At 38.4% G+C, this 11,758-nt stretch overlaps 1 protein-coding gene across 3 annotated transcripts; it reads left to right on the top strand.

Annotated features, from left to right (window-relative positions):
* The first annotated feature begins 2,519 nt into the window (after positions 1 to 2,519).
* On the top strand, positions 2,520 to 6,408 carry LOC125243280. Of its 3 annotated transcripts, none has more exons than XR_007179008.1 (3): positions 2,520 to 3,559; positions 3,646 to 5,583; positions 5,688 to 6,408. XR_007179008.1 is itself a non-coding variant. In XM_048152810.1 (3 exons), the coding sequence occupies exons 1-3, from the start codon at positions 3,503 to 3,505 to the stop codon at positions 5,876 to 5,878; spliced, it is 384 nt and encodes a 127-aa protein (XP_048008767.1). In that variant the 5' UTR covers positions 2,520 to 3,502; the 3' UTR covers positions 5,879 to 6,408. The 3 variants fall into 3 exon arrangements, 2 of the variants coding, with proteins under 2 accessions (XP_048008767.1, XP_048008755.1); XM_048152810.1 differs by having other exon boundaries at positions 3,646 to 3,781; XM_048152798.1 differs by having other exon boundaries at positions 3,646 to 6,408.
* The last annotated feature ends 5,350 nt before the right edge of the window (positions 6,409 to 11,758 follow it).

The raw sequence follows: 11,758 nt of genomic DNA, 5'->3' as shown, positions 1-11,758 counted from the left end.
ATCTGAGTAAAATACATTTTGCTAAAAATATTTGTTGTTGAAAATTTGTTTTTGTTGGCGAACATAATTATGCCATATATAGAATTTCGAAAACACAACCAAGTGTATTCGTACGATAGCAGTAACTGTGTAAAGTGACTGTTGTAGGGTAATCAAAATAATAATATTAGTCTGTTCTTTTGTTTTTATTTATTTTCATTTTTAGTTTAGTGTATTTAACTTCTGCTTTAAAAAACATTTTGTTTTTAGATTGTAAAGTTACAATTTTAGAATATAGCCTAGGCCTAATGCGATTTGACCCCTTTTTTGCACATAATATAGCATATACTATACAGTTACATTCATATTTGTTTTTATAGCCTTCAATATGAACATTGTTTTTAAGACAATATTGGGCAGGATGTAATTTTAAAAAAAAAATTAAATACAGATTGTTTTTTTTAGATCTCAGCCCTATTGCATGCTTTAAATACTGAATTTTCCATGTTTTAGATAAGCAGTAATGATACATTATTATATCACTTGTTAAATTATTATTTAAAGGTGCCCTAGAACATGTTTTTAAAAGATGTAATATAAGTCTAAAGTGTCTCCTGAATGTGTCTGTGAAGTTTCAGCTCAAAATACCCCATAGTTTTTTTTTTTATCTGCCTATTTTGGGGCATCATTAACAATGCACTGATTTATGACCCCGCCCCTGCCAATGCGTCTTCCCTGCCACACAAGATCCGCATTTACAAAGTTCACACAGTTTAACCCTCTGGAACAAGTCTTTTAAACAAATGTATGCATGCTTATACAAGAAGGATGGAAACAATGGAGTTTGAATGACTCACTGTATGTCTTTTCCATGTACTGAACTCTTGTTATCTTAACTATGAGTTTGAGGCTGTGCTCCGTGGCTAACGGCTTTTTGCTACACTGTTGGAGAGATTTATAAAGAATGAAGTTGTGTTTATGCATTATACAGACTGCAAGTGTTTAAAAATGAAAATAGCGACGGCTCTTGTCTCCGTGAATACAGTAAGAAACGATGGTAACTTTAACCACATTTAACAGTACATTAGCAACATGCTAACGAAACATTTAGAAAGACAATTTACAAATATCACTAAAAATATCATGTATCATGGATCATGTCAGTTATTATTGCTCCATCTGCCATTTTTCGCTGTTGTTCTTAATTGCTTACCTAGTCTGTTGATTCACCTGTGCAGATCCAGACGTTACTGGCTGCCCTTGTGTAATGCATTGAACATGGGCTGGCAATATGCAAATATTGGGGACGAGCCCCCGACAGTCAGTGTTATGTTGAGATTGTTTTCTGGAAGTCTTTTAAACAAATAAGATTTATACAAGAAGGCGGAAACAATGGAGTTTGAGACTCACTGTATGTCTTTTCCATGTACTGAACTCTTGTTATTTAACTATGCCGAGGTAAATTCAATTTTTTCAATTTTCAATTTTTAATATTGCATAATTTTGACCCAAAAGATGTATTGTTGGCTATTATATAAATATACCTGTGCGACTTACGGTTTTGTGGTCTGGGGTCACATTTAATGGAAACACTGAATTTTAAAGAGATGTTGTCTTATGGGTGTGGAACGGCATGAAGGTAATAAATGACAGAATTTAGATTTTTGAGTGAACTAACCCTTTAATTACAAGTAACCAGCCCTAATCCAAACCCTAACTCTTGCTCTACAGTAAGTCCACTTGAATGAAACGAATTCAGACACTGAGTGCGCCGGAAGAGCTGCTGATTTCACAGAGTTTGTGCTGCTGTTTAACAATCATTTGAAACTGGAAATTCATTCAGCATGAGCAAACCTTAATTAAACAATTTCATGATCAATTAAACAGGAATTTATATCTGAATGATATTATGCTGGAATGAATGGATTCAATAATATTAACTGTAAGATTATACTTCTGTATATTCTCTATTTCTGTAGATCTGGACATTTTAATAATGATCAAATGACTGAGTTCAGCTGTGAGAATAAAACCAACCTGTTTGTTCCTCAGTATCTTCATGTTTCACTCTGCATGTTTCTTCAATCTTTATTTCTTCAAACTCCTCTTTATTAAACTCAATCGTCATGTCTTCAGTTTCCTCTTTAATAAACTCAATCTTCATGTCTTCAGTCTCCTCTTTAATAAACTCAATCTTCATGTCTTCAGTCTCCTCTTTAATAAACTCAATCTTCATGTCTTCAGTTTCCTCTTTAATAAACTCCATCTGTAAGAAGAGAATAATTAACAGAGTTAAAAGTCTTCAATGACCTGTTGGACAAAAAAAAAACACTCAAAACTAACGCTGCAAATTAATAAACTTCATATTTCAGGCATTTATGATCTACATTTGGTATTTAATGAATTATAGATTATATTTAAATGATTACACTTGGATGAAAACATGATTTGTTAGTTTGTGTTTGTTGTTCTCGTTCATGTTCACTGTTTGAGCAGCACGTGTCGTGATTCACTGAATCATTTCTCAGTATTTGATTCAATTGACTCGGAGTTGAAAAGTTAAGTTTCTCCATCATGACTCTCCAGAGACTGAACTCGTGTTCATGATAAACTGATTTATGATATATAGAGAGAGAAATGAGACGCAAGTTTACTGTGTCTCATCGGTGGATATGAGCTTTACTCACACAAATATCATTCATTACAGTTAGATAAACAATAACAATGTTACATTAAATAGTAAATAAACTCATTTAACATCGCTGAAAAAACTATTGAAACTACAAAACTGTTTCTGTCGATTAAAACAACTTAAATTCTTAAAACAAACCTTTATTCAGCAGAATCACAGATCCAGGAGCGCTGCGCAGTCTTATGACGTCATGTCGTCACTCCAAAATAAAAGTCATGCATCGTCTACAATCAGAAAAAACAGTGACAAATATGGTACAAACGATGTTTAAAAAAATATTTGTGAAAAAACAGAAGAAGGGATGTTTTGAAAAGTTTTTTTTATTATTATTTTGTTAAAAACCACAGAGGAGCTATATACTATTTTTGGCAGGTGTTACAGAAACATTTTTACAAAAAAATCTTCTGATTTAACCTTGAGATTTGAAGTATTAGATAGCTTAGATTTTTTGCAACACCATCTACGATGACACTAATAATTCTTAATTTCTGATAGAAATACAAAATCAATCAGTAGTTATTAATAGAATAATGAGACACAAACCTTTATATTCTATTGCGTTTGGCCCCATTTATTTAATAGATACAGATTTTACACATTAACTTTAAAGTGTAAAAAAGGCAACAGTTATTTTTCATTATATGATAAACATACTTTTTTCTAGATCATTTAAAACTTGTCATTCTGATGTTGTTTTTTTGTTTGTTTGTTTTTTAGAGATCTGTGATTCGTGATGATTCGGATGATCTGTTTGAAAATTCCAGTGTAAACAGTAAAGATGACCATACAGACATTCAAGATGACGTCAGACGGAATCATGCACCATTTGCAATGAGTGAACAACATTCTGCTTGTACCACAGCATCAAAAAGAGCAAAAAACACCAGAGTAAGTGTTAATTACTTTAATAGAATAGAATAGAGAATAGCCCATGATAGAGGATTAAATGAACTGAATGGTCATTGTCTGTCAAGGCTAGAGCGAAGATTGCTGAGTACTCAGATGGTTCGAGTGAAGATGAGTTATCTGTCAGTGAGGAAGAGTACATTCCTGACACATCAGAGAGTTACACATCAGATAGTAGCATGAGCCTTACTGCTTCACCAAAAGGTAAAGAAAAAAGTTACAGACTTTGCCAGTCCTGAGCAGTTCAGCTGTGAACAGAATCAAAATGTTCAGTACTCAAAGCAGCGGTGACTTAGGGAGCTCCCAGAACCACGACATAGCCAAAGTTCCTGACACATCTTCCATTCTTGACAGCGCAACATCAGTAGTTATCCCAACTATAATTAAAAAGAAAGGTGGATTGAGAATGTACAGCAAAAAACAGCAGTGCTTTTTTTGTGACGGTGCTTTTACAAAAATTTCTAGACATCTGGAACGAAAGCATAGAAATGAGGTAGAGGTAGCGAAAGCATTAAGTCATCCAAAGGGCTCAAAAGAAAGGAGGATGCAACTGGAGTATCTACGCAACAAAGGGAACTTTGCTTACAACAGTACTGTTATTAATACAGGTGCAGGACTGATGATTTCACGGAAACTGCCCAAAAAGAACCTGGATGGGGAAAGTTTTATGCACTGTATTTACTGCAAAGGACTCTTCTTAAAGAAAACTCTGTGGCGACATTTCAAGGTTTGCAAATTCAGGCCTGGTGATGAGAAGCCGAAACCTGGAAAAACCCGTGTCCAGGTTCTTTGTGGCTTTGCACAACCTCCCCCACCAGGAGTAACTCATGGTGTTTGGAAGCTGTTAAATTCCATGAACCAGGACCAAGTGGCACTTGAAACTAGAAATGACTGGTGCATTTTAGAGTTAGGAAAGCATCTTTACAACAAGTATGGATCAAGAGTTAAAATGCATGAACACATCCGCCAAAAGATGAGGGAGTTTGGAAGACTCCTAATATGTGCAAGAGAGGTATCCCCCCTTACATCTATTAAAGAGCTCATTCATCCCTCAAACTTCATGCATACCATCAATGCAGTTAAAAGGGCTGCTGGCTACAATGAAGATACCAATGTATTTGAAAAGTCTAGTGTGGCTGTGAAACTTGGACAGAGTCTAGACAAAAAAGCAATGCTCATTGAGAGCCACTCTACTATTAGTGGAGATGAAGAGACAAAAGCTCGGCGAACACTGGAGGAAGCAAAATGGAATTCCCCACAATTACTTCCATTCACCGAAGATGTTAAGCTCCTTCATATATATCTTGATGAGCAAGAGAAGACCCCTCGCAAACTCTTGTTATCGCAGCCGTCGTCTCAGCAATGGGCAAAACTGGCCAAGATTACGTTAACTCAGGTTATGCTTTTCAATCGTAGATGAGAAGGGGAAGTGTCCCAGATGCCGTTGTCTGCATACATCTCCAGCAACCAAACGGACGCTCATCCAGATATTACCATGGCCCTCACATATTTATAAAACAAACTGTGTCAGTACTTCAGGCGTGTAGAAATCCGAGGCAAAAGAGGCAGAAAGGTTCCCGTGCTTCTCACACCTTCCATGCAAGAATCAATCAGCCTGCTTATTGAAAATCGGAGTAGGTGTGGAATACCAAATGAAAACCCTTTCCTTTTTGCACGTCCATATGCAATGACGTTTTTCAGAGGCTCTGATTGCATTCGAGAATTTGCTGTTGCATGCGGCGCAAAAAATCCTCAGACTCTTACTTCAACAAAGTTGAGGAAACAGATCGGGACACTTTCTGAAGTTCTTAATCTTAGCAACACCGAACTAGATCAGTTGGCAGACTTTCTGGGCCATGACATTAGAGTTCATCGTCAATTTTACAGGTTACCCGAAGACACCCTCCAACTGGCTAAAATCAGTAAAATTTTACTGGCTCTTGAAAAAGGACGCTTGGCAGACTTTAAAGGGCAAAATCTCAATGAAATCAACATTGATCCAGAAGGTAGTATACTATACAGTATACACCATACACAACATGGGTTCAGATTTTGCTTAAAATAACATTTACCTTGTGTTTATATATTTCTGTATTTTCTACCTTTTTAGAGGAAGTTACAGTGGACAGTGATTTGGAGGAGTCCACTTCTAGTCTGAAAGGTAATGATTACATATTGTCAGTTTGTTCCATTTATGTTTGCCTAATTAATGGAACATCGGATACCCATGTTTCTGTTGGCTGTAAAAGGTACAGTAGATCTGTTTGGTTAGGCTATCTGAAGATCTTCAGGATGCATTGACATATACATGGTTTATGGTTTAAGACGGTAAAGGGAGGGGCTGAGGTAGTTAAAGAAGTAGGCCTGTAAGGACAGAGGCCCTTTCAATTTAAGTAAAAGAATAAAGCTGCAGAAAGCCTTCCGACAGTGCATGGAGCATTCACATAAACACTTTCATTGGTGCAGTGACCCAGATTGGGACAGATTTATGGGGATAAGTGTAAAGGAGACAGCATTGCAACTGCTGGCATTTGAATATTTACAATATTTATATTGTTTGAATATTTTGCTAACTTAACATAAGTTGCTTATAACATATATTTGCCTGTAGAATGTTGGGTAAATCCCTCCCTGATGCCTCATAGGACCCATTTTGCTACCCAATTGACTTTTGGTCAGTTTGCACATCCATCTACCACGCCGGATACCCAGATTCAAGACCCACTTGGGGAGTGGTTTCTGGTATCAGAGGTGGAAGTCATTAATTACAAATACTCAGATTACTGTAATTAAGTAGTTTTTTGGGGTACTTGTACTTTTATGAGTAGATTTTCAAGCCTGTACTTTTTACTTGTAATATTCATTAATCCATGTAATCTACTAAGTTACTTTTAAAATCATAGTTGAGTACTGAGTACAATTTTAATTCATATCCAAACCTTTTATCTGCATTTTTGTAGCCAGTAAGGTGATTTGATAGCAAACAAGCCGATGAAAACCGGGTCATGAGGACGGAAAACAAAACAAAACAAAAAAAGGACGTTAATGATTGATCTTTCATTGATTCTGAATGAAGAATTTAACCAGTTAAAAATGTATTCATGGATATTTAATCAATAGTCGTGGCTCCTCATGTAATTTAGTTTTTTGTCTGCCGGAGACATTTGCTTAATAAGGAAATACAAACTTAAATGAGAAAAAAATTAGGGAAAAACACTTGTTTTGCATCTTATCAATTATTAATGATTAATAGATTGTTGGCATGTTAACTTCTGGTAAAGGAAAACACACAATTTCCAGCCCTAGTCTGGAGAAGTGACGGTGACATCAGTGGTTAAAAGTAACTAATACTCTGAATATTTTCTTTTAAATTTTTTTTTTTAGTTTTTTTTTTAATTTATTTTTTTACAAACTGGACTTTTACTTGAGTATTTCTCTAACACCGGTACTTTTACTCGTAATTGAGTAATATTTTAGCAATGCACTTAATTGTACTTGACTACAGATTTTCAGTACTCTCCACCACTGCCTGTTATGCACAACAACACCTAATTAGGCTAATTCATAATGAAGCCAGCGAAGCAGTTAAGTCGTTTGTTAATTCTCTCACATATCCTTTAATTTACGAATTTTACTGTATTAAATTGTTATTTGGTCAGGCAGTTCGGACATCTCTGGGGCCTGTATAGAGACAGAGCGACACGCGTCATAGTCTGAAGACCACGCCCACCGGGGGGAAAACAATCCAACCGTCTCCATTGACTTTGTATTGCGTGAGGCTGCCTCTTTGTCTTTTCTGACTCATTACAAAAAACAGAACAATGTCTAAAAGCTGCTATGTGACCAGGTGTACAGCTAACAAGCTAAAAAAAAAAACAGAAATAAGTTTTTATAAGCTGTCGACCCCAAAAAAACGAATGTTTAAGGACACAAAAGCGGATACAGGCAGTGAGACAGAGCACAACGGATCATATTACTATAAGAAATACACTGGAGGGGAACGTAATTGGCGACAGGTGGAATAATTATTTGACATGGTTAAAAATAATGAATGGTTTGTTTTTGTTGGTTTGTTTAGCATATGTTGTCGCCGATTACGTTCCCCTCCAGTGTATTTCTTATGCTGCGTTCACACCGAACGCGTCTGGGGCGTCAAATTCGCGCCAGACGCGTCTAGTTGGACGCTTGAACATTTTGAAGTCAGACGCTTCGGACGCGCGTAAAATTCGCTCAATTCGCGCGTCTAAACAAAGTGTGTTCAGACGCGAATTCGCGTCATGGGAGGGGCTTTCATCTCTTTCTGCACAGATCCTCTGAATAAACACATAATCTCGTCAGATGGAAACCTGTAGCGGCAATTTAACTCGGTTATGCCGGCCGGATTTTGAAGGTGGGCTAGTATCAACGGCTAAAATCATGCAAAAAGTTTTACAACTAACCAGATTGTCCGATTTCTTCGCTTATTCTTTTCCAGGCAAGGTCCTTTTTATTCCTGTCTCGATAAAAATATAATGACACATCATAGAGCTCAGGGTGGCAGCGACATCTTTGTTCTGGTCTCCACCGCTGATCACATCATAAACACGTTACTACCAAAGCAGAGTCCCTGATTGGTTAACGCGCCGCGAATTTACGCCAAAGTTCAGATTTTTCAACTCGGGCGTTTGGGCGTCAGACGCTCAATTCGCGCGTCAGCCGCGTGAACGCTCAATTCGCGCCGCGCCATTCGCGCGTCAACGGCCGATTCGCGCCGCGCTAGACGCTTGATTCGCGCCGCAGGACACCTAGACGCGTTTACATTGACTTAACATGTAAATCAGACGCCTCAGACGCCCCAGACGCGTTCGGTGTGAACGCAGCATCAGACGCGCGTAAAATTCGCTCAATTCGCGCGTCAAACAAAGTGTGTTCAGACGCGAATTCGCGTCATGGGAGGAGCTTCTGCCTGGCGCGGTACTGTACCTTGCTTGATAATGGCGGATATGGATGTTGCTGAGAGAGTAGGTTGGATTTATTTACTTCGTAAAGCCCATCAGCGGCGTCGGCGGGCTCGCCGTGTCTGGGTTCATGAGATTGTCCAGAGACGCTCCCAGTTTGGTGAGTTTCACCATTTACTCCAGGAGCTGCGTCTGGATGACGGCCGCTTTCAGCGGTACTTCCGTCTGTCTCGGTCCCAGTTTGATGACCTGTTGGCCCGCATTGGTGCGCGGATTTCGTACCAGGACACCAACTACAGGCGCTCAATTCCAGCGCAGAGCGCCTGTCCATCTGTCTTCGGTCATAAATACTAATATATTATTTTCTGGTTGGATTAATTAACATTTGTAAACTTTAAATAACACACACATATATATATATATATATATATATATATATATATATATATATATATATATATATATATATATATATATATATATACATATATATATATATATATATACACATATATATACATATATATATATATATACACACACACATTGATTACAGATCAAAGTGCATTTATATATATATATAATTGCACTTTGTTTAATCAATAGATTTGTGTTTTGTTATGAATTTGACTAATATAATTTATTATCATTATTTATCATTAAAAGTTTTGGATTTCATGTCCAGGTACTCCTATCTGTAATCAATATGCATGTACTAGTAAATTTATTGTTCTATAGTGGTTTTAGTGTGCCATCTATAAACTGTTTTGCTGCTGTAGCAAACAAATCTCAGCATATGGTAAAGTACAACATTAAGCATTAGTCCATATAATTATTAATTAATACTATATAAGTGCAAGTACATTTATAGTATTTATAACTGTTTTTTTCAGGTTTCTCGCCACTGGGGACTCATTTAGGACCATCGCCAACAGCTTCAGGGTTGGGGTCTCCACAGTCTGCAGCATTTCCCCGACGTGGTCACTGCCATCTGGGACTGCCTGGTGGGGGAGTTTATGGCTGTGCCCTCCACAGATGACTGGAGGTCCGTGCGGAGGACTTCCATCAGCGGTGGAACTTCCCGCTCTGCTGTGGAGCACTGGACGGCAAACACGTCGTTTTAAAGGCACCCCCCAACTCAGGATCCCAGTTCCACAACTATAAGGGAACCTTTTCTATAGTTCTCCTTGCGGTTGTGGATGCACACAGTCGCTTCCGGGTGATTGATGTCGGGGGATACGGCAGGACGAGCGATGGTGGGATACTGGCCAACTCTGCCTTTGGTCAGGCGCTTCGTAGTGGCACACTCCATCTGCCACCTGACCATCCAATACCCGGAGTGGACCACAGAGGACCCCAGCCCCATGTCTTTGTAGCAGATGAGGCCTTCCCGCTGCGAAGAAACCTGATGCGTCCATTCCCTGGGCGTGTCCTTCCCAGAGAGAAGCGCATCTTCAACTACCGCCTCTCCCGTTGGTGGAGGATGCTTTGGGATGCTGTCTGCGCAGTGGAGGCTGTACCGCCGCCTGATTGAGGTCCACCCTGAAGTTGCGGAGAAATGTGTGAAGGCGACATGTGTTCTCCACAATTTTATAAGGTCCTCAGCAGCGAGACAGGCACCTGCAGTGAGGAGGTTGTGGCCACCGGAGAGGAGCCGCTGCCAGGTCTGGGACGGGTTGCAGCCAATAACTCCTCCAGAGAGGCACTCCGAGTGAGAGACACCTTTATGGCCCACTTTTCTGCGGAGGGAGCAGTCTCATGGCAGCCCACTGAATAATTTTTCTCTCATGTCCTCCCAAGGACTGACCCACAACGGCTCTTTTAAGAGCCACCCACAAAACTACAAAGAGCTTGACTATATATAGTTATATCTCTTTTATAAACATACCTTGTATTATAATGTGTTATTCTCTTGTTTTTTCCCTGTTTGCAGGTAATGGCTGCACCTCAACTCACTTGCACTTATCAGGAGGTTCTAAAGTGACTCTGATGTTGCCTCGGTTCCAGGCTTCGTCAGCTCCATCACAACATGCACATTTATTTATTCATAACTGTCACATAACACTAACGTTTGCTGAGTGGCAGGTTATCCACAACAGTTGATAAGGTGAAGTGATTAAAACATGATAAATAGTAAAACTTTAAATAATTTTTTGCACAGGTCTGTTTAAAAAGAAACAATTATTTGTTGTCTTGCTATACTGTGTTTTTGCAATATGACATAGTACAAATAAACAAATGTTTGCCATAAGTAATCTAATCTTACTGAAAAAATAAAATTATTATTTTTTTAAATCAGACTGGAATTTCCTGTGAGATATATAATGGTTTACTCTGTTGTGTGCCACACCAAACTTTTGGTCACTACAAATATAGAATTAATAAAAACATAAAAATGATTGTCATTAATAATAACTTTAATAATATAAAAATAACATTTGAACTATTTACATGTGACAAATTAACATTAATAACTTTATAAAAAAAAACATTTAAACTATTTACATGTGAGACAGGAATAAAAAGGACCATTCATTGGAAGAGGGACGATGGGATAGTGAGGGACACAAATTAAAGAGGAGAAAGGAGACAAAGTCTGTTTCATTCCCTGCAGAAATTGCTGCCTCATTTAATTTAAAAAAATCTACTCCGTAGGATCCAATGTTTCCAAATTAAGCAGAACAGTGCTGCTTTCATAAATTAATTTATGCATTTGAAATTTGACGAATTCCTTCGTCTGAGGCGGCAACTTCTGCAGGGACGGAAGCAGACTTAAAAGAAAATGCTCATCCTCGGAGCAGGGAGGAGGTTGAGGCCTGGATCTCAGAGCTGTTAACAGCTCCTTTTCAAAGTTCACAGACTCTTCCCGAGGCCTTCTCCTCCTCTTCGATGGTGGTACTGTAAAAAAAAAAAAAAAAAAATAGTGCAATGAGAAGATGTTCACAGAAAAGTTTAACTGAAAATCTGAAATAAGGCAGTGCAAATGAGCAATAACTCAATTGAGCAGAAATGAATACTGTTTATTGGAAGCATATTAGCAAAAGAATAAATGCCTGTACACACCAGTGGGTACAGCAGCAGCTGACGGGCCAGCCTGAGCAGGAGAAGCAGCAGCAGGCTCTGGCAGAGGGGACTCGGGCTCTGGTGGAGGTGACCCAGGCTCACTGCCTTCCAAAGAATCAGCGGGCTCTGCCATGGCAATAATACATATTTAATACAACGCATTTGCATATTATACTGGTTA

Source organism: Megalobrama amblycephala, linkage group LG1 (assembly GCF_018812025.1).
Source record: "Megalobrama amblycephala isolate DHTTF-2021 linkage group LG1, ASM1881202v1, whole genome shotgun sequence".
In the NCBI taxonomy this organism is placed as follows: Eukaryota; Metazoa; Chordata; class Actinopteri; order Cypriniformes; family Xenocyprididae; genus Megalobrama; species Megalobrama amblycephala.
Note: the sequence above shows the minus strand (reverse complement) of the source record. Positions and strands in the feature narration are given on the sequence as shown.